Source organism: Akebia trifoliata, chromosome 8, assembly GCF_017979445.1.
Source record: "Akebia trifoliata isolate Shusen 1 chromosome 8, ASM1797944v1, whole genome shotgun sequence".
In the NCBI taxonomy this organism is placed as follows: Eukaryota; Viridiplantae; Streptophyta; class Magnoliopsida; order Ranunculales; family Lardizabalaceae; genus Akebia; species Akebia trifoliata.
Window position 1 is genome coordinate 27,116,486 of NC_141382.1, and position 25,076 is coordinate 27,141,561.

The window sequence follows — 25,076 nt, forward strand, 5'->3', positions numbered from 1 at the left end:
AGATTCATATTCGAGATGATTCGAGAGATCAAACATCAAAACATTTTGGGGTAGATACAAGGCAATCTATCTGTTACAAATTACGAGCTAAGATTCACCAGACTGTCACGATATGCACCTAAGCTCATTCCGACTGATCTGTAGAAAGCCCGCAGATTTTTCAAAGGACTGCAACCCTACTTGAGGGCCAGGATGTCAATGATTGAGACTACCAGCTACAAAGACATGGTGAGTCGAGCTCAGGGGGTTGAGCCAGAGGAGAGGGAATTGTAGACTTCGAGGGGGAAGACCAGTCGATCCCAAGCTTCTTTTCCACCTTGATCTAGCCAAGAGGCCGATATATTCGAGATCTAGTATCTCTGGTCCAGCATATCCACAGTACCGAGCTCCTACTCCACCGAGTTATGGATCAGTTAGTGCTTCAGTGAGGCCAACAGGACCAAGGGGACCAACCAAATAGATTTCGAGACCACCGACTCCAACTTCCCGACCTACCGCCCCGCAGAAACTTATATAAAGGGAACCATTGGCATGTTTCTCTTGTGGCCAGATGGGACATATTAGGAGAGACTGCCCTCTATCACAGTCACAGGCAGGGGTGACTCCGAGACCCTAGGGCAGGATTTATCATCTGACCCAGGAGAGATACCTGTTTTGGACAAGGTATTGGTAGGTACAATCTTAATTTCTAATATAAAAATTTGAGTCTTATTCGATAACGGTTCCTCTAGATCTTATATTTCTATTGAGATTATACGATTGCTAGATTTAGAAATTTCTGACACGGGTCAGGTGATGAAACTATCTGCTCTATTGGGAGATCAACAGATAGCCTAGAAACTTTGTCGAAACTGAGTAATTAGGATAGAGGACCAAAAGATGATTATTGACCTCATGACATTAGATTGTTGCGACTTTGATGTCATCTTGGGGATGGAATGGCTAGTACAGAACCATGTCCAGGTCAATTATTTTGTTAGATCAGTAGTCTTTAGAAGGTCGAGATATCCGAAAGCCAAGGTTCAAAGATCTAGGTATAAAAGATACGATCCTTTGTACAGCCAATTGGGAACTTTGAAAACACCAGAGATAAAAATGTCAACGGATATGGTAGAGGTAGTCAGGGAGTTTGGGGATGTTTTTTCAGAATAATTACCAGGTTTGCCGCATGTCGAGAGATAGAATTCTCGATTGACTTGATGCCAGACACAAGGCCTATTTCTATTTTTCCATATCTAATGGCCCTGGTAGAAACCCGAGAGTTAAAAGCACAGATTGATGAACTTATGAGCTTGGGATTTATTCGACCGAGTTCCTCACCCTGAGGCGTACCAATTTTATTTGTCAAGAAGAAGGATGGGTCGCTTCGATTATGCATCGACTATAGGAAGCTAAATCAATTGACCATAAAAAAATAAGTACCCTCTTCCACGTATCGATGATCTGTTTGATCAACTACAGGGTGCCCAGTACTTCTCTAAGATTGATTTGCGATCCGGGTACCACCAGTTAAGAATCCGGGAGGCGAACATTCCAAAGACTGCATTTCAAATGAGACTAGGACATTTCGAATATCTAGTGATGCCTTTCGGTCTAACGAATGCACCAGTAGCATTTATGGATCTCATACACCGGGTATTTTGGGAATATCTCAATCGATTTGTCATTGTATTCATAGATGACATCCTGATCTATTCCAAGTCAAGGGAGGACCATGAGAGCCACCTCAGAATCAAACTACAGTTATTGAGGGAACATAGGCTATACGCCAAGCTTAGCAAGTGTGAATTCTGGCTTCAGAAGGTGAAATTTTTAGGTCACATAGTGTCAAATAAAGGAATAGCAGTAAACCCTTCCAAAGTTGAAGCCGTATTATCGTGAAAACAACCAAAGACAGTGATAGATATCAAAAGTTTCATCGAGATGACAGGATATTATAAAAGATTTATTAAGGGATTCTCCACTCTTGCAGCATCGTTGACGAGACTAACTTAGAAAAATGTCCGATTTGAGTGGGATGACAATTGCAAAATTTCATTTCAAGAATTGAAGACAAGATTGACTATCGCTCCAATTCTAGTATCTCTGATTCTAGGTGAGGGCTTGACGATCTTTACTGATGCATCCAAAATTGGTTTGGGATGTGTACTGATGCAATTTGGGAAGGTAGTAGCATACGCGTCTAGAAAACTAAAGAATCATGAGAAGAACTACCCTGTTCACGATCTTGAGTTGGCTGTGATAGTATTTGCACTACATATTTAAAGACATTATTTATATGAAGAGAAGTTTAAAGTATTCTCCAATCATAAGAATCTCAAGTACATATTCTCACAAAGAGAATTAAATATGAGACAACGACGTTGGAAGGAATACCTCAAGGATTACGACTTTACCCTTGAGTATCACCCAGGAAAGGCTAATGTAGTTGCCGACGCGTTAAGCCGAAACATGGTAGCTCATATGATGATAAAAAAAAATGGCAGTTACTTGAACAAGCCATAGAAACTGTGTTTGAAACTCTGAGGGAAAAGGTATAGATCGCACATATATCTAGGTACATTGAGGATTGAAAATGAGCTGATAGTGCGAGTTAGGAAAGCCCAGAAAGTAGATAAAATGTGGGAGAATATGAGCTGAGAACTAAGGACCTAACTGACCTAGATTGGTCGAAAGGATCAGACAAGATTCTCAAATTCAGAGGCAAAATATGTATACCTCAAGACTCATAATTGATATCTGATATATTGGGTGAGGCATACTATTATCGATATTCTATTCACCCAGGAGGTACGAAGATGTATAGAGATCTGCGAAAAAAATTTTGATTTTCAAATATGATGAAGGTAATCGCAGAATATGTAAGTAAATACCTGACATGTCAGCAGGTCAAGGCCGAACACCGAAACCCAACAGGCTTACTTTAGCCATTACCCATAGCGGAATGGAAATGGAAGCATGTGACCATGGACTTTGTAGTAAGGTAGCCAAGAGCCAGTGATGGGTCAAATGCCATATGGGTGATTGTTGATCGACTTACGAAATCGACATTCTTCATTCCAATTCGAGTCTCATTTGGCGTCGATAGACTGAACCAGATATACATAGCTGAGATAGTTCGACTGCATGGAGTGCCAGTTTCTATCGTGTCAAACAGGGATCCTAAATATACTTCCCAATTCTAGGAGAGTCTACACAAAGCCATGAGTACTCAGTTGAACTTCAGTTCGACTTTTCATCCACAGTCAGACGGACAGTCGGAGGTGGTAATACAGATTTTAGAGGACATGCTACGGACATGTGTATTAGACTTTGGAGGAGGCTGGAAGCGTCACTTACCGTTAATAGAGTTCTCCTATACTAATAGTTTTCAAGCCAGTATCGGTATGGCACTATTTGAAACTTTATATGGTAGGCCATGTCGATCATAATATGTTGGGCAGAAACAAGATATGCCACAGTGTTGGGACCCGAGATTGTTGAGGAAACTACTGAGGCAGTACGCATCATTCGGGATAGGTTAAAAATTACTCAGAGTAGACAGAAAAGCTATGTAGACAAACGGTGCAGATCTTTGAAATTCCAAGTTGGGGATAAAGTATTCTTGAAAGTATTGTCCAAAAGAGGAATCTCTAGATTTGGTGTGAAGGGTAAATTGAAGCCGCGTTTTGTGGGACCATTTGAAATAGTTGAACGGATAGGACCAATGGCTTAGAGATTGATTCTACCACCACAGCTTGAGCAGATTCACAACGTGTTCCATATGTCCATGCTGAAGAAGTATTTGCCAGATCCTTCACATGTGGTTGATTTGCAAGAGTTAGAGGTAGATGAAGATGTGTCTACGAGGAAGGTGCAATACAGATACTTGACAGGAGAGCAAACAACTCAGATATAAGTTTATCCCTCTAGTCAAGGTATTGTGGAGACACCACAACGTTGAAGAAGCCACTTAGGAGAAGGAGTCATAAATGCAAGCTAAATATCCAAAACTATTCCAAGACTAAGGTATTATTTTAATTTCGAGGAAAAAAATTTTATTAAGAGGGGGAGAATGTTAAACCCCGAGTTTTTTATATGTATCTCGAGGAAAAAATAGTGAAATTTTGAGAAAATCCAGAAAGTAAGACTTATAGGGTAAAACTATAAGACTTTTTTCTAATCATTTTTAATAAAATATGATCTTACCATTGGATTCAAAATGATCAAAAAACATACTTTAGCCTGTAAGTACGCCCGAATGCGAGTCTGACCATAAAAGTTGCAAAATCCTCAATTACCGAGTTGGACCAAGGTAAAATAGTGACTTTTTGTTATAACAAGAATTATTAAGAACAGATTACACCATTGGATTCATAACAAAAAATTATTGAACAAGAACTATTTACTTATCACTTTTGGAGCCCAAAAAGTCAAAATATCGTCAAAAATGAAAACGACATCAAATTTTAGGGTCCCATTGGGTCAAAAATGTAAACTTGTGTTAGAGATAAAATTTATAGAAATTGACAACAACGTTAGATCTGGAACGAAAAATTAAACAAAATAGAGTATTCATTCATCATTTTTGGAATCCAGATAGTCAAGTTATCGTCGATCGAAACGATAATCAAAATATCGATTTCGTCCCAAGATTTATATAAATAATTTTTTTAATTTTTTCATTATTTATCATTTTAAACAAAAACCAGCTGACCTGTTTAAAAAAACTCATTTTTTTCTCCAATTTTCAACCTCGAATTCATCACGAACGGCTCGCCGTAGACTTCCAATTTTCAACCTTGTATTGTTAATTTCTCTTTTGCTTTTAAATGAAAATAATATATATGTGTGTATGTGTGTGTAGTTATTTTGTGAGCTGTTAAAGAGTGTGTGAATGCCTAAAGGGATAGTGCGTCATATCATCCGGAGTGGTATACTATCCTGAGATGTACGGTAGGGACCACCAAGCTCATATGTGGTATGGGATGCGTATGAGCGTGGAGTCATAACTAGAATCCGAGTTATTCCTCTCTATCTTTACTAGTGAACTTATAATGTAAAGGTGATCGTATACGAATGGTTTGTATATTTGGGAATCACATGCATGCCTGATAGGCATAGACGAAGATGATTAGTCAGTGATCACTAACAATCTATAGTAGTCGAACGTTCTGACACATCGAAAAGAGACCCATTGCTTACAGTCATGTCAAACAGTCAGCCTGAACTGGATAAATGGTCAACCAAGCATGGTAAGTGCAACGACCGACCACAAAATCAGGAACTAAAAGCCAATAAGGAATTGTAACATCATGTCCCAACTGGGAGCCGTCTAGTTATGAATCCCAACTCTCTAATTCCACTACTCCACCATTATGTATTATGTATTATGTATATGTTGCCTTATTTTGATATATAAAATGAAATGCATGTTTGATGTTTCCAATTGATCAATTAGATTTGTATATAAAGAAAATGTTATAGTGAGTACTGTTGATTGATGTAATGTCAGTTTTAAAATGTTTAGTTACTCATCCCTAGCTATATGTACCAGTTTATCGTAGTTTCTTCTATAAAACCTTGTATTGTTAAAATGATTCAGTATGCTTATTCGTTCATGTTAGGAGGGTTATTGATAGAAATTGTTTATTTTCCTTACTGGGTAACCATTGTTACTCACCATTTCCTTCCTTTTTCTGAGTTTCAGAGTCTGTAGTTGGCGAGACGGGCGTAGAACCAGCGAGTGGGGATCATCTAGTATGTCAGATAGACGACCAGAGTCCATTACCTGGTAAGTATTGGGGTTATTACCCCTAGTAGTGTCAGTTAGACCAAAAGTATTATAGATTTTATTCTGAGCATTTAGGACTTTTGTTAGAGTGAGAAATTTTTGTATAATCCTGTGTATAAATTTATTTTTCCGCACTCTGAGTTATCGTATGTTGTTAAATGTATATAGGCTTCCGGTAGTATTCTATTTTACATATATATATATATATATATATATATATATATATGCAGGATTGTATGTCGTTTATCAAGTGCAGGTTGAACATCTTGGAATGCTAACATAAACAAAGGAGACCATGCCGAAATTTCGAGGTGCCACCTAGTACCTTGAGATCTAACATGGGAATTTGTGTTAGCATTTGGTGGGGTGCCACAGCATGTATTGAAATGATTTAGTACGATTACTCGATGATATTAGGTGAAGTTATTAGTAGGAATTATTTGTGGACCTATTGGGTAACCATTGTTACTCACCCTTTCCATCCATTTTTTTTAGTTTATGTGCCTACAAATAGTGATGGGGTGTAGAGCCATCAAACGAGGAGCATCTAGTTAGTCAAATCGATGACCAGAGTCCATTATCTAGTGAGCATTGGGACTACTTCCACTAGGAGTAAGTTCATCCAGGAGGTGTATATAGTTTTTTGGTCGAGTGATAAGTCCATGTTAGAGAGAAGATAATTTTTTGTAATCCTGTATATTGTTACCTTTTGTGCAACTCTGATCTAACTGTCGTTGTTCGAAATTTACCATTTTAAGCTCATTGTATATTTTTGGCACATGTTTATATATAGGATTTATTGTATATTGGTTTATCAGGTTTTCGAGTGCCTTGGAACACTAACATAAATAGAAGAAATCATGTCGAAATTTTGAGGTGCTACCTAGTACCTCAAGATTTGACATTGGGATTTGTGTTAGCATTTAGTAAAGTGCTACAATCTAAAATCCAAGAGGACATGCTCCCAATTCTCAAAAAGGATAATATGAGATAACAAGTCACCAAGATCCCTCTAATGACTTTGTTCAAATAGTCCACACTTTATGTTCTAGAAAGCTAGTAGACAATCAGGTTCATGGGCCCAAAGAAAATCATGAGCCCCCAACGAAAGCTAAGAACCACGACTGCATCTACGACAAAGGAAGATGAAAAACAAAAGAAAAAACCTCCACCATGTGAATCACAAGTAATTATTCCCAAGGCCCCATTCCCGCATAGGCTTACAAACAATAGCAAAGGGAAACAATTAGAAAGGATTCTTGAAATGTTTAAAAACGTACAAATTAATATCTCTTTCTTAGATGCAATCCATCAGATTGCCTCATATTCTAAATTTCTCAAAGATCTTACCATAGTAAAAGGAAAACCTCGATGTCAAGAGAGGTTGTGATGATAATTCAATCTTCTTGTTTGATGATAGCCGTCCCACAATTTTTGTGCCTATCGGGGATACCATGATTGAGAAATGTCAGTTAAACCTAAGGGCTAGTGTAAACCTTCTCCTATTTTATATCTACAAACAATTAGGTTTAGGGGAACTCAAACCTACGGACATCATATTCAGTTTAGTTGACAGATCGGTTAAGGTTCTGAAGTGAATAATGGCTGATGTTATTATAAAAGTGAAAGACTTTTATTTCCCTACTAATTGTGTGGTTATTAACATTAAACCTGTCACTAACCCAAATAACCATGTTCATGTTATACTGGGTAGACCATTTTTGGCAACGTCTAATGTTGTTATCAGATGTAAGAACCGGATTATGACCATAGCATTTGGAGACATGAAAGTCAAAATGAATGTCTTCCATAACAAATTCCAATCCATAGACATAGATGACTTGGAAGAAGTCAACATAATAGACAACCTAATCAGTAACACATTCAAATAAGCAAAAAACATTGATCCGCTAGAAGAATACTTAGGCCAATTTGGCCTCAATTTTGATATAGAGAAATCCATCAAGGAGGTAAACCCCTTAGTAAAATCCGTCCCTGAAATGGATTTTCAAAAATGGCAACCAAAAGCCGAGAGTCTCTCCACCCCTTCATCTCCACCATCAATTGGAAAGATTCCCAAACTTGAATTGAAGTAATTGCTAGAAATGCTGAAATACGTATTCTTAGGAGAGGTTGAGACATTTCATGTCATTATCTTGCAGACTTAGACGAATCGTAAAAAAAAAAGTTACTTGATGTTCTACAAGAACATCGCGAAGCTATAGGTTGGACTATAATTGGCATTAAAGGCATCAATCCCTTTGTGGTCATGCACCAGATCCACCTCGAGGAAAATTCCAAACCTTCCAAAAAACCACAATGGCGACTCAATCCGGTTTTACAAGAAGTTGTCCAAGGGGAAGTCCTCAAATTACTAGATGCAAGTATTATATACCCCATCTCCGATAGAAAATGGGTTAATTTAATTCAAGTTGTCTCAAAGAAGTCTAGTGTCACAGTCGTGACTAATCAAGACAATGAACTGATACCTACTCGCATCCAAACAAGGTGGCACGTTTGTATATACTATAGGAAGTTGAATACTATGACAAGAGAATATCACTTTCTTCTCCCATTTATTGATCAAATAATCGAACGTTTAGTCAAATATGTGTAGTACAATTTTCTTGACGAGTATTCGAGTTATAATCAAATCCTAATTGATCTAGAAGACTAGGAAAAGACAACATTCATGTGGCGCGCCACCGAACGCTAACAAAAATCCCAAGGTCACCTCGAGGTACTAGGTGGTGCCTCGAAATTTTGGCATGGTCTCCTTTGTTTATGTTAACGTTCCACGAAACTCAAAACCTAATAAACCAATATCCAAAAAAACTCTGTATATAACATATGTCAACAACATACAAGGTATGGAAGAGAGTAAATTACGAACGGCATGAGGTGAGATCAGAGTAGCGTAAAATGGTAAAATATATAAGATTACAAAAAATTTCCTCACTCTAACATAGACCTAACACTCGGCCCTAAAAAGAACGTATACCTCTCTTAGGACGAATAGACTCCTAGTAGAATAGTCATGGTGCTCACCGGGTAACGGACTCTGGTCGTTGGTATGACCCACCAGATAGTCCTCGCTAGACGGCTCTGCGACTGCCTCTCTGGCTGCAGGCTCTGAAGCTAAAAAAAATAGGTAGTAAAGGGTAAGTAACAATGGTTACCCAGTAGGTCCACAAATAATTCCTACTAATAACCTCACCTAACGTGATCGAGTAATCATACTGATACATTTCAAAATATGCAAACTTTACAAATTAAATTACGGTTAACTGGTACATATAGTCAGGGATGAGCAACTAAACAGTTTAAAATATCATATAGCATCAATCATCCACTCATTATACATTTTCATTCTTATGCAAATATAATTGACAACGTTGAAATAATAGACATGTTTTTCAGTTTATAATTCTAAATAAAACTATAGATACATATTACACAATGGTGGAGTACTAGAATTAGATAGTTGGGATTCACGACTGGATTGCTCCCAGTCGGGATATTATGTTATAACATAAATTTGGCTTTTAGTTCCTGATTTTGTGGTCGATCACTGCACTTATCACACTGGTGATCATTTATCCGGCTCAGGCAAGTTGTTTGATGTGATCGTAAGCAATGGGTTTCTTTTCGATATGTCAGAACGTTCGACTACTATTAAATTGTTAGTGATCACTGACCAATCATCTTCATCTACACCTATCAGGCGTGCATGTGATTCCCAAAATAAACACCTCATTCCTATACGATCACATTTACAATACACGTTCACTGGTAAAGATAGAAAGGAATGGACCTGGATTCTAGTTGTGACTTCATTCTCATACGCGTCCCATACCACGTATAAGCTTGGTGGTCCCTATCATACATCCTAAGATAGTACACCACTCCGGATAATATGATGCACTATCTCTTCAGGCATTCACGAACTCTTTAACAGCTCACAAAATAGTCACATATATATATATATATATATATTTGTTTACAATCAACGGAGAAATTAATACAACAAGGTTGAGAGTGGATATCCAATTTCCTACAATACAATAGTGGCCCCCCGGCCTAAAATAAATAACAGTACTCAGCGTTTCTGCGCTAACAGAATTTAAATAAACATGCAACCATTTATTACATCTGGATATCCCTTCACCAACCTACACACAACATACAATGTAAAATGCAAATATCACTCCTCGAGTATGATTCTAACATTTGACCATTCATCCCCTTCCCATTCTACGATGTTTTCACTTCTCAACATTTCAAGTTAAAACCTTTCTTTTCAAGCATTCAACTTCACTTTGATCATCCAATAAAAAAACTATCAAGTTATTGTTAAAATGGGATCCCAATAAGTACACGAAGGCAAATTGCCAAAACTGGGAAAGCTGGTGAAAATTTGGCTAAGTGTCAAAAACTCAATTTTTCAAATTTCTCAAAATTGAAAATGGATTTTTGGAAATGAAAGCCTCGAGTACAAGATTCAACACCTTGTAATTTTTATAGTCTAATTCAAAGTAACGCGAAAGATATTAACTTTTGAAATTTGTCGAAAATGTCAAAATTTACGTTTTGTTTTTTAAACCAAAATTTGGATTTCATTCCTTTGAGATTTGGATTTTGAAACCATTCCTATTATTCTGAAATGGGGGGTAAAATCTCAATTTCATTAAAGAACTTAAAGTAAATGGACTTAAATATTTTTGATGAAATAAAGGGTGGGAAATCATGTATAAGTCATAAGGAAAATAGCCCAAAAGTTAGAAGCTGTTTTGAAGACAGTTCTGTCGGTGGCTGTCGATGGCAGAAGCATGTTTTTATTGGTAGGACCGACAGAAAGGCCTTCGGCAGGTGTCGGTGGGACAGACAGCACTGAACAATTTTGCGAATTTTGGGTTTTTCTATCGTATTTCGAATTTTTCTTCCGTTCTTCAAACCTTTCGTCCCACCCAAAATTTTTAATGTTAAAACATGATAAAACACATCAAATCTCTATTCCTAACATGAATTGCAAATCAAGCAAAAATTTCTACAATTGGAAATAAACAACAAGTTTTCTTAAAACCTAAATGCACATTTCGAAATCTAAAGGATATCACTAGGAATTGAAAGTCCCCTACTTGGTTTGTGGAAGCAAAATGCAATGAGCTAGCAAAAGAATCAAGTTCGGTGGCACAAATGACAAGTTTGGACTGACTTAGGTGCAAAACAAACGAGTTGGTCACGAAACCCTTGAGGAAGGTGTCTTTCCTCTTTCAACAAGGGTGGACGACTCCTCTTTGGCATAGGATAGGCCTCCAAGTGGGTAGACTCAAACCCTCATGTTGTTTTTGGTGAGAGGTTAAGAGAAAGAAACGAAAGTGAGGGTTTAAATGGGGTGAGAATGTGGAGTTCACCGATGCCGATGATTTTTCCTTCTTAGTCGATGATCAATACGGGCTTAATCGTGATGGATTTGAAAGGGAATGAATTGAAACCCTAGGATTGAGAAAGGCTGATGTTTGTTTCTTTGAAAAAGAAAAGAAACAAATGAAAGAGTGTCTAACTCTCTTTTATATATAAAAGGGCTAAGGGTAGTTTTCGTAATTTTTTCCACTTATTTCTATTTTTCAACGATAACCCGATTATTTGGACTTGGAAGATGGTGAATGAATATTCCATTTCGAATATTTTTTTTGTTGTGAACTTATTGGTAACGTCGAATTTTCCAGATTCTCACTCTAACAAAATTTCACTGTTTTTGGTCCTACTTAACAAGAAACTCAAGGATTTTCTAACTTTCTCATCCGAACTCGATTTTGAATGTGCTTATAGGCTAAAGTATATATTTTGATCATTTTGAACCTAATGGCAAATTCAAAATTCATTAAAAATGAATGAACTAAAATTCGAGCATTCTACTCTAAGTCTTTCTTTTAGAATTTTATCGAAATTCACATTTAGATTTCCTCGAGATACAAATTAGAAACTCGGGTGTTACAATTCATATGCCCCTTTGGGACATTTGCCTATCATTGTATGTCTTTTGGGCTATACAATGTACCTGCCACCTTTCAAAGGTGCATGCTAAGTATCTTCTCTGATATGGTAGAACAATTCTGGAAGTTTTCATGGATGACTTCTGTAAGTTTGAATCTAACTTCAAAAAATTATTTGAATAATCTGAAAAGAGTGTTAGCTAGATATTGAGAGAAAAACTTGGTGCTTAACTGGGAGAAGTGTCATTTATGGTAACCTCCGGTATTGTTCTATGACACATAGTTTTTCACAAAAGAATATACGTAAATAAAGCAAAAATTGACCTTATCACTAATCTACCTCCACCAAAAATTGTCAAGGAAGTCCGATCATTTTTTGGTCATGTTAGATTCTATATGCGCTTCATCAAAGACTTTGGGAAATTTTCCAAATCCTTGTGTGAATTACTTGCTAAAGACATTTCATTTGAATTTTCAATATCCTGTCTAAAAGCTTTTGAGAAACTCAAAATTGAATTAACATATGCACCTATCATCCAACCACCCAATTGGAACCTCCCCTTTGAGGTAATGTGTAATGCATCAGATTACGCCATAAGTGTTGTTTTGGGACAAAGAGTTGAAAAACTCCACCATGTCATTCAGTATGTGAGTAAAACGCTTAACGATGCCTAACTCAACTACTCCACCAAAGAGAAAAACTACTAGAAGTATTTTTAGCACTAGACAAATTCCAATCCTACCTAATTGGATTTAAGGTCATAATATTCATAAACCATACTACATTGAAATACATTATCACCATGAAGGATATAAAAGTACGGTTAATACGATGGATCCTCTTACTCTAGGAATTCGATCTCAAAATTTAAGACAAGAAAGCATGTGAGAATGTGATTGCAGACCATTTATCCAGATTAGTAGTTAAGTCCAATTCAAATTCCCTCCTTATTTTTTAAAAATTTCCAGATGAGTAAATCATGTCAATCTCCAACCCTGACACACCATGGTACGTTAACATTGTCAATTACCTAGTAACATGGCAAACACCGGTCTCATGGACTAAACAATAGAAAATGCCATTTTTCGCCAAGTCCAAATGATTTTTCTAAGATTATTCATATCTATTCAAATATTGCCCGGACCAAATAATTGAATGATGTATACCTAAGGGAGATCAGAAAAATATTATTAAGTTTTGCCACAACCACACATGTGGTGGACATTTTGGTGGTAAAAAGATAGCTCTACAATGTGGTTTTTATTGGCCCACGATTTTTTAAGATGTTCACCTCTTTGCTAAATCTTGTAATAAATGCCAACGATTAGGCAAAATTAGTAGGAGGAATGAGATGCCCCAACAACCAATCCTGATCATCGAAATCTTCAATGTATGGGGCATCGATTTTATGGGTCCCTTTTCCATTTCACACGAATTTCAATATATTCTAGTCATAGTAGACTACGTGTTGAAATAGGTAGAATCCACATCATGTCGAACTAACGATCATAAAGTCATAGTTCAATTTCTTAAAAATGCAGTATTTGCCATATTCGATATACCACACGTAATAATCAGTGACGGAGGTAAACACTTTTATAACCGGATTTTTGAAAGTTTGATGCATAAATACGCAATAACTCACAAAGTAGTTACCCCATATCACCCACAAACAAGTGGGCAAGTCAAAATTTTAAATCAAGAGGTAAAGATCATTCTTGAGAAAACAATCAATCCCACAAGGAAAGATTGGTCTCTACGATTGAGTAATGCACTATGGGCCTACAGAACAACTTTCAAAACCCCAATTAGCATGTCTCCCTATTGGTTATTCTTTGGTAAAATCTGTCACATTTCGGTAAAACTAGAATATAGAGCCTATTGGGTGGTAAAACACCTTAACTTTGACCTTGCTAAGGCAAGTGAACATAAGAAACTCCAACTCTCAAAGTTAAAGGAATTACATAACGTTATCTATGATTGTGCAAAAATATACAAAGGATCACACCAAAGCTTGGCATGATAAGCATATTCATATAACACATTTCACATAGGTTAGAAGGTGTTGTTTTACAACTCTCGATTACATTTGTTCCCTAGAAAGTTAAAATCTTGATGGACAGGACCCTTCGTGGTTCATCATATTTACCCACATGGAAACCTCGAGATACTTAATCCGAAAAATAGCAATACTTCTTAGGTCAATGGCCAAAGATTGAAATCATTTCTTCACTTTCCTATGTCCCAAGAATGATAATCAATTTTGAGTAATCTGTGTACAAGGATTAGCACTATATCTTTATCTGGCTGAAGACTTTAAACTTAGTACTTTCAGGATGAAGAAGGCATGTGCTAGTACTAGACTTTCGAGTTCATATTTGGATTAGGATATATTTTCTTAGATTAGTCGTTGTTTTCCTAATTAAGATGCTTTCTCTTTCGTAGGCAAGATTTCTATTCTTGCAAAACATGTCGATCATATGTATGTTATAACTTTTAAATCTTTACAAATAAGTTGTAACATCAATGCCGATTAATGTCAAAATCATTTCAAGTGTGATATAATATTTTCTCTCTTTCTTTATTGCTTCATATTAAGGACAATTCTTTTATAAGTTTTGGGGGTATAGGGTTAGTTCATAATCGCATGTTTTAGTTTATAAATTGCAAATTTTAATTATAAAGTTTTAAGTTTTTTTTAATATATATATACAACACTTTTGAAATATCATCTTCAAACTCCTTGTATGTATTGTTTACATATGAATTTCAAAACTTAGGCTCAAGTCCTAATTTTTTATCATAAGTTATTTTTTGTTATTTCTCATTAAGAAAATCATTAAAAGATTACTTTGAAAAATTCACGACACTTATGATTGAGTTACTAAAAAAATAAGATTATGGAATAAAAGTTGACCTCTTCTTTGTCTAGAGTATTAGGGAAAATCTAGTCTAGTGAACTATGACTTCCTTGTCCTTTGGTTAGTTAGTTCAAAGAAAAATATAAATGGGGTTAGTATGACTTGAATAACAACCATAGGATTAGACTGGGTACCTTAAAAATGGATACTTATTTTTGAAAAAGAACACCATAAAAATGATGATGTGTGAAAAAAGTTTAAAAATAAAAAATAAAAAAATATGAAAAAAACCAAATCAAAATAAAAAATGCTTGCACTAAAAAATTACAAAAATGAAAAGAATCCAATGAAACCAAATAAAATAGTTTCAGTAGTATGAAAGCCGTCAATGGTAAAAAGTGAGTAAGTTGAAATATCACAGATATAGTCCCTTAAAAGTATTAAATTAAATATTCATACCTTTCACAATCTTAGACATGATGCTTAGTTTTGAGTTAGAACTTAGGTAGAACCGACCATTCTTAGTAGTTAGGAGGTGAAAGCTTGTTCTTGAAAAAAATTTTGCTTTTACAATCAGAAAAATTATACGGGTACTCAAGCTATATATATTTTTTGGAATTTTCTAAATTGAGGAAAGGAAACTTGGAACTTATCTCAAACGTAGAGGACCTTTGACTGATTTGTGAAATGTCATTATGATTACCTTATATATTTTGATTTTGATTTTGTTATTTGCCTAAAGTATTGAAATTTTGCAGGTATATTCATTGCAAACCCTCAAAAGTCAAACTCATCCATTAGGGGTAATCTAGGGGTTTAAGGAATTATTACATTCGCTAAATGAAGTCGTGTAACCTACTAAAGTGATTTATAATTTAACTTTTTACTTAATTTTTCCTCAAGACTTGCAAAATCTAGGTTTGGGGTGTGATAAGATTCTAGAAAGTGGTTTCTAGAGCCGTAATTTCATATATTTTACAAATAAAATCTACAAGAAACCCTTTAATTAGATATAATTCATTGTTAGTCCATAATACTTATTGATTTTAATTAAATACTATATTTTTAAAACTAATTACAGTTATTTTCGTGTAATAGGAAAAAGTCACAAATTTTTAGAGACGAATAAGAAATATCCGATGCATTCCCTAAGATCACGGATCCAAACAAAGTTAACAGACCAAGACCCAAATCTAGTTGGCCCACATGGACTGCGACACCTAAGTCGAGTAGGACGGCGTAGTGAATAGAGAGTGAATTTTCTGGAGATTTGTGCAGTGTGTTAGCGACTGAAAAGAATTCTGACTGAAGTTAACTTTTAGAGTCGTGTGAATTCAAAATATTATCTGAAACTCTAAAATCCTAATCCAGTTTCTCTTTAAATAGGGAACCATACTAGAGCTAGATATATCTATAATTAGCTTTAGAGAATTAAGATTTTTCATATTTTCTGTTATTTCTTTCTTAGCTTTGATTTTTGTAAGGAAATTCTACTAGATTCGATTCTAAGATCAATAAAGATAATTTTTTATTTTCTCATATCTATCTCTTTTTATTTTATTGTTCGATTATTTTTCTTACAATGTTTTTTGGCTAAACCTCTATTACAGAAGTCAATGAAGCCAAAATAACATATAATGAATAAACTTGTTCTAAATCTATCTTACTTAAAGTTCTTAGGTAATCCACTTTTTGTTTATAAGTGTTGAAAATCAATTTTAATTATCAAGAGTTTTAATGGTTTAACATTAGATGAGATCAAGTTAAATCATGCTTAATTCCAATAGTTTGATTTTGATTTTGATATTTGTTCATTTAAAAAGGAAATTATAACTTTTAATTACTATAAGTGCTAAACTAGATTTATTTTCTGATTTACAAGCATTAGTTTTGTTTGAGTAGATTGAGATAAAATATATTCGAACTTATTTTATTTACTATACTTGCTAGGGGGGATTTGATTGATTTAAATTTTCTCTTATAGTTTTAATCTTTCATTTCTACTAGTTTGATTGATAAATATTTCTAAATTAGTTTTTAATTAGTTACCCAAAATCCTTATTTGATTTGAGTTATAAAGATAATTTGATAACGTTGTCTCTATGGATCGACCCTTGCTTTCTAGGATTATTTAATTGTTGTACTACTATTATTCTTATTGATTCATAACTATAGTTTAACAACAACCTAGCGATCACTATCCTGCAACCGTAAAGTCATTATGTGGGGTGATATTATTTCTTTTTTTCATTCAAGTTTTACACTAAACTTTTCAACTTATTGTGTCATTTTATAGTCCATTGTTCCCCTATATTGATCTTGTTTCTTTTGGATACTTTTGGAATTCCATTTCCATACCTAAAACTCTCACTTTCCACACTACATATTTTATTTTTGGGTTTTATCACCATTAGTTTTTCCTATTCTATGTTTTCTTTCTTCTATTCTAGAGCTTTCAAGGTTGCACCTGCAATTGTTAGAAATGTCTCAAATTTGAAGGAAGAATATCCACATATGGAACTTAATGATGCAAAAGGAAAAAAAAAATCAATCGACATCAAAAGAAGAATGAAAAAGGAAACAAAGTGATGAATGAATGTGTAGATACCCCATTTCTGCATACGCCTAATTAATCAACTCGTCAACCCGATTGCAAGGGTTTCCAATGATGGATGAATATTCCAATATTTTTTATTTGTTACTAAATATGTTTCAGAAATTCGGTTGAGTTATCTCAAACAAACAAAACTTTAGAAACCACTCTATGCTAGGAAAATATGACCCAAAAACATAGAAATCATCATTTAGAGACAAAACGAAGTTTTACAAGAAAAATTACTAAAAAATGATCAAATTACTAAAATACCCCTAACATCAAAACATCCCTAGAGCCTATATTACGCTTAGGAAAATCCTTTCGAACACATATATAATAAATTAAAATCAAATAAATCATTTCACCAATTTTCACAAAATTCAACAAAATTACAAAAACTCCCTCATAAGGTCCACGATCATTTCACGCTGAAAAATCTATAAATGACACAAACTAATACTCCCATTGAATTCCTTATGAAAAATTGATTTCAAAACATCCAAAAATATTAAAAATGATCTCGAAATGCAAAAGCCCTCTTGAGGGCAAAACAATAATTTTCTAACCTTAAAAATTCAAATTTTCAAAATTAATAATTTAAAAATTAATTAACGTAAAGTAAAATCTTAATAAATTGAATTAAAATTTTTAAACAATTAAAACCAATTAATTAAGCCCACGGGCCAAATTTTAAGTAGTGGCCCAGTTATTCAAGTGAGGATCATCTGATATTTATTAGAAGGCCCCTCTATTTAGGGTCCCAAAGAATTCAAAATATAATTAGGGTGGTTCTTAAAAAAAAACTAAAAAATATTCTTTCATTGTACATAAAAATAGAAATCATAATTAACCTTATCTTAAGAAACCTACTCAAACTGAAAAACTTCCAAAAAACTTTATAAATAGGAGCCTCCACAACCTAATCTAGCAGGTTAAGAGAAACCCTAGGAAAAAGAGGTCAAAAACACCCCCAACATTCCCAAAACCCTAAATCCGAAGTCCTAACTCCTTACCTAACATCCAAATCCCAGTTTTTGCTTAAAAACACCCAAAAACCCTTCAAAAATACCCAAAAAACCAGAAAATACTTAGATCTAAGAGGAAGATACCTCATCTTAGAAATCAGAAGTGGATCCAGTGATGAATAAAAAGTAGGAAAACTCATACGAGGACGCTCTCCGCCAGCTCTGAGGGAACCAGTTGTTGCAATCAACCAGGTAATTTTTTTTATTTATTTATTTTTAGGTCTGTTTAGCAATGTAATTTTTTTTGAAAAAAAGTAGAGATCGACGTTTGCCGGACAGGTTTGGTGCCTAACACCTTCCAACCCTATAACGTAATCTCCGGACCTGTTCTTTTTGTAGATCAATGTTTTTATCTATTTAGAGTCAATATTCGATTCCTAAACCATAATAACTAGGTAGCGACTTTCTAACCCAAAAAAATGGATCCACAACCCGCGGATCAAGGGCGCTTTCAAAATTAAAAATTTTCAGTTCAAATTCTCTTACCTGCACTACGATTAATATACAATGACAATCAAAGAGTGCTTATCAGAATTTGTTTTTGATGTCTTGGATTTTTTCTTCCCAAAGCAATCTCTAAGGTGGTCTGACAATGAGGAGTTTCTCTTTTTGAATATGAAGGGTCGCGTGAAAAGCAATACAACATACCTTTGACTGTTGCTCTTTTATATGCCATTTAATGATTTTCTTTGGGATAGGTATCGTACACATGGTCCCCTTTGACGTGGCTTTTCAGCCCATTGAGTTTTCTCTTTAGGTTCAATCTTTCTTAGCCATCATCAATCAACATTCTCGTTCTCCAAGATAATTTTTTTCCTCATTGATTTGATGTGATATTCACCTTTGAATTCCTCTAACAGGCAAGCATCAAGGGAACTTTATTGTTATGCCATATAATGGGCCCACCCACAATTCAAGCCATGGTGCAAATATTTTGATTGGAGAGTCAAATACCAGTTCAGTCGATCATAATACTATGAACGCAAGAAAAAAAAAGAAGATTTCAAGGTTGTAAAGCCAAAAATAAAATGAATTGAGGAAAAGAGGTGATTGTTAAAAGAATAGAAAGTTAGAAATCAACAAAAATCTATTTTTGTAAATAGCAATTTCTAGTCGTTATCCATATAACAACTAGGGGGTAGATAGTGATCATTATGCTGAATATAACGGTCTGAAATATGGTTCGGTTTGTTGAATTGTGTTGTGTTGTTCAAATTGGGTTTGTAATTATTTTTGTAATTCTCCTCCCTCTATAATTCTATAAATAATGGGAGGGGATCCTAATTTGAGGGATCCTCTCTCAGTTTTAATTTTTTAATTTCTTTAGGAAAAATTTTTGAGGAGACTCTAGAAAAGGAGCTTCAAGGAGATTTCTAGATCCGCTCTCTAGAGTACCAGAGAAGTTCAAACAGAAAAAGAGAGTTTAAATTTTGGAATTGTCCATATCATGGGAGAGTTTTTCCCCAAATTATTGTAAAATTAAAGTTTTTGCTCAAAGAAGCAATATATGAGGAGATTTTTTTAGATATGAGAAACTTGTGCAAGCTAATGAGAGTAAGATCAAATTTGTGATAGATTTATCAAGTTTTTCTCTCAGATTTCATGACACGTCACGCTCCCTTTAGGGACACGACCTGACATGCCATAATCCATTATACTTTAATATAAAAATGGCACATGATCTATTAGTGAGATTAAGTAAATTTGGTTAGAATATATCAAATCCACAATGAACATTAAACTCAGAGGGTAGCATTAAGAAAAGAACTCTTTGGTATTTATACGCAAAACTATACAACAGTTGGTTCAAAGTGTTGACCTTTTTTTTGTTAAAAAAAAAAAAATATAGACCAACACTAACAAGCTCTACTACCTTATTTACCTTATTACATATCAAAAGGTTAAAATATACTTAAAAAGTACTATTTCTAAAAATGGATCTTATTGGAGCTTCCTTAGACATTCAACTTCCCATTAACCTCACCACCTGAACTACTATCCACTCCCATATTCCTGATCCCGACAACCAGTACTTCTTCCTTATTTCTTGGTCTCACCATTTAACAAGCATCTTCCTATTGAAAATCCTCTTCTAACTCTATGTTCCCCGTATTTTCTATCTCCACAAATTCTTCGAAGCATTCCTTTGGTCCTGCAACTATTGTGTAGATTGGGTGAGTAACAAAATATTTGTTCCCTAATAGATGGAGGGATCAACACTGGTATTCAAGTAATTGATTAAACATTCTAAAATAACCTTATCTTACGGGATAGATTATTAAAATGATTTTCATATTTAAATATGAAAAACTCATCACATCTTAGTGTGGTTTATCGATAAAATAACGGTTGATCACTCTTAATCATAATTATTAACTTGAATAGCAAGACATTGTATATAATGAAATATAACTTCAGCAAATAACACGTAATAAATGAGATAATTAATCCAAACATGATGGTATATCAAATAAAAGTTATGGATTTCATGACTGAATTACGCCTCAATCGAGGATCCCAAGTTTGTTGATGAAGGATTGCAACGTTATTTTCTGATTTTGCCCTATATAAAGGCTTATTTCCCTAACTCAAGTTGGCCATTGACTAGGATGTCCCATGATCACGATGACCCATCTTCACGGAGGTCAATCAGTCGATTACTATAAACTTCCCACGATCATGGGGACAATTATCTTCATCTTGCCTATCAAGCCAAGTATGTGAAACCCATTATATTTTACATCGATGAAAACCCTTTACATTATAATATCTATAGAAAATATATTTCCTTTGTTTTATAAAATCCCTAATCCATCATACTCAAATCAAAATTTAAAAGATAACAATCATGTAAGTGGATTACATCCTAGAGCTCATCGAAAACCTCACTTTTGGGAAGATGATACCCATCTTAGTTTGGAATGATCATGTCCAATCTCTCCAAATTGGAGTAGTTGCCAACCACTTCTTAGAATGATCACATCTGATATCAAGGTCGATAACGCCCTTGATTCTACCCGAGAAACGATCACATCCACTAGATCTATCCGCGTAGACATGTTCGCGTACTTGCTCACTTTCTTTGGTACGATCACGTCCAAGTTTACATTTAGTCGGGAGGTCTTCAACCTTCCCTTAGATGGTCATTCACTAATATGTATTTTATTAGAATGATTACGTCCATATCCACACACTGTAAAGATCACATCCAACTTACTCCTTTGGGATTTCTTTCCATGTACTTACATATAATGAAGCCTTCGAACTTAGATTTTATAAGTGCGTATTTATAAATTCGTAATTCACCGAACCCTACAACTTATAGTAAAGTAAAACACGTGTCTCCTCCACCCAATAGAAAAGTAAACACGAGTCTCATCTACCCAACAGAAAAGTAAACATGAGTCTCATCCATCCAATAGAAAAGTAAATAGCCCAAGTACTTCTAATCTCAATCATAAAACAATATAGAGTTCTTCTTATATCATTAATGTAAACATCATGAATTCAGGGCAATTAAAGAATAAAATTAGTTTTAATTTAAAACAATTCATTTTTTAGAAACATCACAAATTCCCTATAGTGTCACCTATGGTAATAGAGAGCAGGAATCTATGGTGGCACTGTAGAATATGCTTGCAGTGGGTTGCGGTGCCACCAAGCTCCCCACCATGGCTCCTACCACACAGTCACAAACAGCAATAAATATGTAGTATGTGCCTCAATTTGGCCTACTCTTGTTTAAATGTATATCTCAGTTTCTTAGGTGTGTTTCCAAAGGTGACAATTAACTATATAAAACATGCAAATTGATGATACGTGAATTTCATAGGAAAAGAAAACACTCATGACATTAAAAATTGAACCATGGTTTTTAAGATCATGATTTTGAAATAGTGATTATGAAATCAATTCTTACTATACATAAAAGTACCTACAAAATAGCCTAGCACCAAAGAGGTTTCCAAATCTACCTATACAGCTAGATTTCTATCTTTTTCTTGCACTTCAAGGTTTTCAAATATTTTTGGTACATCATCCTCTTTACGAACTTTTATGAATGATCACTTAAGTTTCTTTTGAACTACTAGTAGATAAGGATTTGAGTTGGAAGGCTAATGTAAGTTAGTTTGAGAGAGAAGGATGGTTGAGCTCTTAGGATTTCTAGAGAAAATGATGTTGCTGGGAATTTCCATAAAAGAAAGAGAGCAAAATCAACTCTAACCATGTGTTTTTATAAATGCAACTTCAAGACTAAACATGGTTAATCAGCTAAGGTGTGATTTGCCATGGGTTAGAGGGTGTGTTAACACATGTTCTTGGCTGCACAAAAGCTAGCCATGTGTTCCTCAAGACCCTCACCATATGACACCTAAGGGTGCTAGGTGTCGAGGTGTTAAGCACCTACTTGACCCTAGTCAATGACCTAAATCATTTTACTACTTACCCTTCTATCTTGGTTATATATTAATTAAGCTGGAGAATAGGGTCCATTTATAAATTTGCATGAAATTTGCCTCTTTACTAAATTTGACCAAAGTCATCTTCGATTGATTCTATCATCCATAGATTTGGGATTCGACTTTTTGAGTCCTGAACCGACTTGCTACTAACATGAACTAGACGCATAAAGTACTTATCATAGATAAATTGTGTTTAAACCTTTAGTAGTTCTTTTTTTATCTATTTTTACAGTCCTACTTAACTTCACGTATAATAATAAATAATACTAAAAAAAGTTCTTACTTTCTTAGAGTCTTACCAATATATTCACTTGATATGCAACAAGGTCTGACTAAGTCTTCACAATCTCCCTTTCAAAAAAAATTCACCCTCGAAATTGGAGGAGATGGGGTTATTCTGATTGAAATAACTCTTGGTACAAGCTTCTCATTTCAGCCTCTTCTTCCCAGGTAACTTCTTCCACATTGTGATGCCTCCATAATACCTTTACCATGGGTATTATGCGAGTTTGCAAATTCTTTTCTTTAAAGTCTAATATTCGAACATGACCTTCTGCATATGAGACATCTTCTTCAAGTTGAACAGACTACCATTCAATAATATGACTAGGATCTAGTTGATACTTCTTCAAGAGTGACACATGAAACACATCTAGAACTTGCTAGAGTTGTGGGGGTAATACTAGCCAATAAGCTAAAGGTCCCTTATATCTTGGCTTTAGCTTGCCTTTAATTCTGAATCAAGTAATTCCTTTCTAATGTGAGATTTTGAGGAACACTTGATCTCTTTCCTAAAATCCAACGACCCTTAGTAACAATGGTTATCATTCTTTTAAGTAAGATTTGATATGTCTAGCAGTATTTGACTATACAATCATCTTGAATCAGTTGAGATTTTAGTATTTTTTAGATTACCTCCATTAATTTGGTGTATTAAATATTTGAACCAATGAACCATTGGATTATTTAGGTGGTGTTTGATTTAGTTGTCAGAATTTGTTGTCAGATTCTGTTATAAGAAGTTGTTGTCAGAATTTGCTGTCAAAAGCTGAAACATTAAAAATCTTGTTTGCTAGAGTTTTGTAAAAGTGTTGTGTTGTTTACCAGAATTTGGTAATTATTGTTTGATACAGCTTCTGGAATTTGTTGTATTAGGATAAAATGACCAGAATACCTTAACGTTGATAATGCACCCAGAATGCATCAAAAATTACCAGAATACCTTTATAAATATATAATTACATTAAATATAGATAAATATAATAAATTTATATTAAAAATTTATAAAAATGATTATTTTAATTTAAAATTTTTATAATTCTTTAAAAAATTATAAAAAATTTATAATTCTAAAGAAATTTCTACAGCATCTCCTCTTAAAAATGGACATATGAAATTTTCCTGATAAACAAAATACCTGCATAATATGCAACATTTTTGTAATGTATGAGTTAGGAGTTTCGAAACAAGCTGATTTTTGGTGAGGATGATCTCTATGATGAAGACATCCTCCTTACCAAAAATCAGCCCATTCTAAAACTTCTAACCCTATCAAAAGTGGTTTACAAAAATTGAACGGTCCACAATTATTCAACTTGTAAACTAGGGTTAGAAGTTTCAGAATGTGATGATTTTGGTGAGGATGATCTCTTTACTATAAAGATCATATCCTCACAAAAAATCAGCCCATTCTAAAACTTGTAATCCCTATTTTGAAAAATGTTTGGCACAATGTTTGGCTCTCTTTAGGGCCTTCGAACGTTTCCCATATGTATATTCATCAACTAAAGACATGGATTCAAACATTTCTGAAAAACCAATACTTTCATTTGGAATTCAACACTCCTAAGAAGGTCAAAGCTGAACTTGATCACAATTTTCCTTACAGCAACTAGGAAACAGTAACTGAACAAGATTATTTCTTTAGCATTTTATTAAACAAGTAACCTTAGTTTGCTCATCAAAGGCAACAAACCAATTTGAAACAGTAGACTTGATCATCCGAAGTAAATTTTGTGCAATATTAGTGTAGATACGTGGATTTCATCATTACGACGGCCACATCTACTATGGTTTAGAATCGCCACCATTCATGTTGTAAGTGGGTGTGAATGGTCACCCAATGGACATTTTCCCAAAAAATGATATTTTTGACATTAGTGACTCGCGATGGATAAGGAACCAATTGAACCTAGGGATTCGGGCAAGCAGCTCGATTAGAGAAAATGGAAGGTGTTAGGCACCCTTTTCTCCCCGCCACGTGGCGGTAACCTCAAATAAAAATCGATCATTTTTTATTTAAAATAAATAATAAAAAGAGTACCACGTGGGTACATTTGTACCCTAAATAGGGGCTTGCTT

The 25,076-nt window shown here is 34.6% G+C and overlaps 1 protein-coding gene across 1 annotated transcript; it reads left to right on the forward strand.

The window, feature by feature from the left end:
- The first annotated feature begins 3,203 nt into the window (after positions 1-3,203).
- On the forward strand, positions 3,204-3,898 carry LOC147396444 (uncharacterized). Its single transcript, XM_086450123.1, has 3 exons — positions 3,204-3,302; positions 3,416-3,598; positions 3,716-3,898. Exons 1-3 carry the CDS (start codon positions 3,204-3,206, stop codon positions 3,896-3,898), a joined length of 465 nt encoding a protein of 154 aa, XP_086306249.1.
- Positions 3,899-25,076: the final 21,178 nt, after the last annotated feature.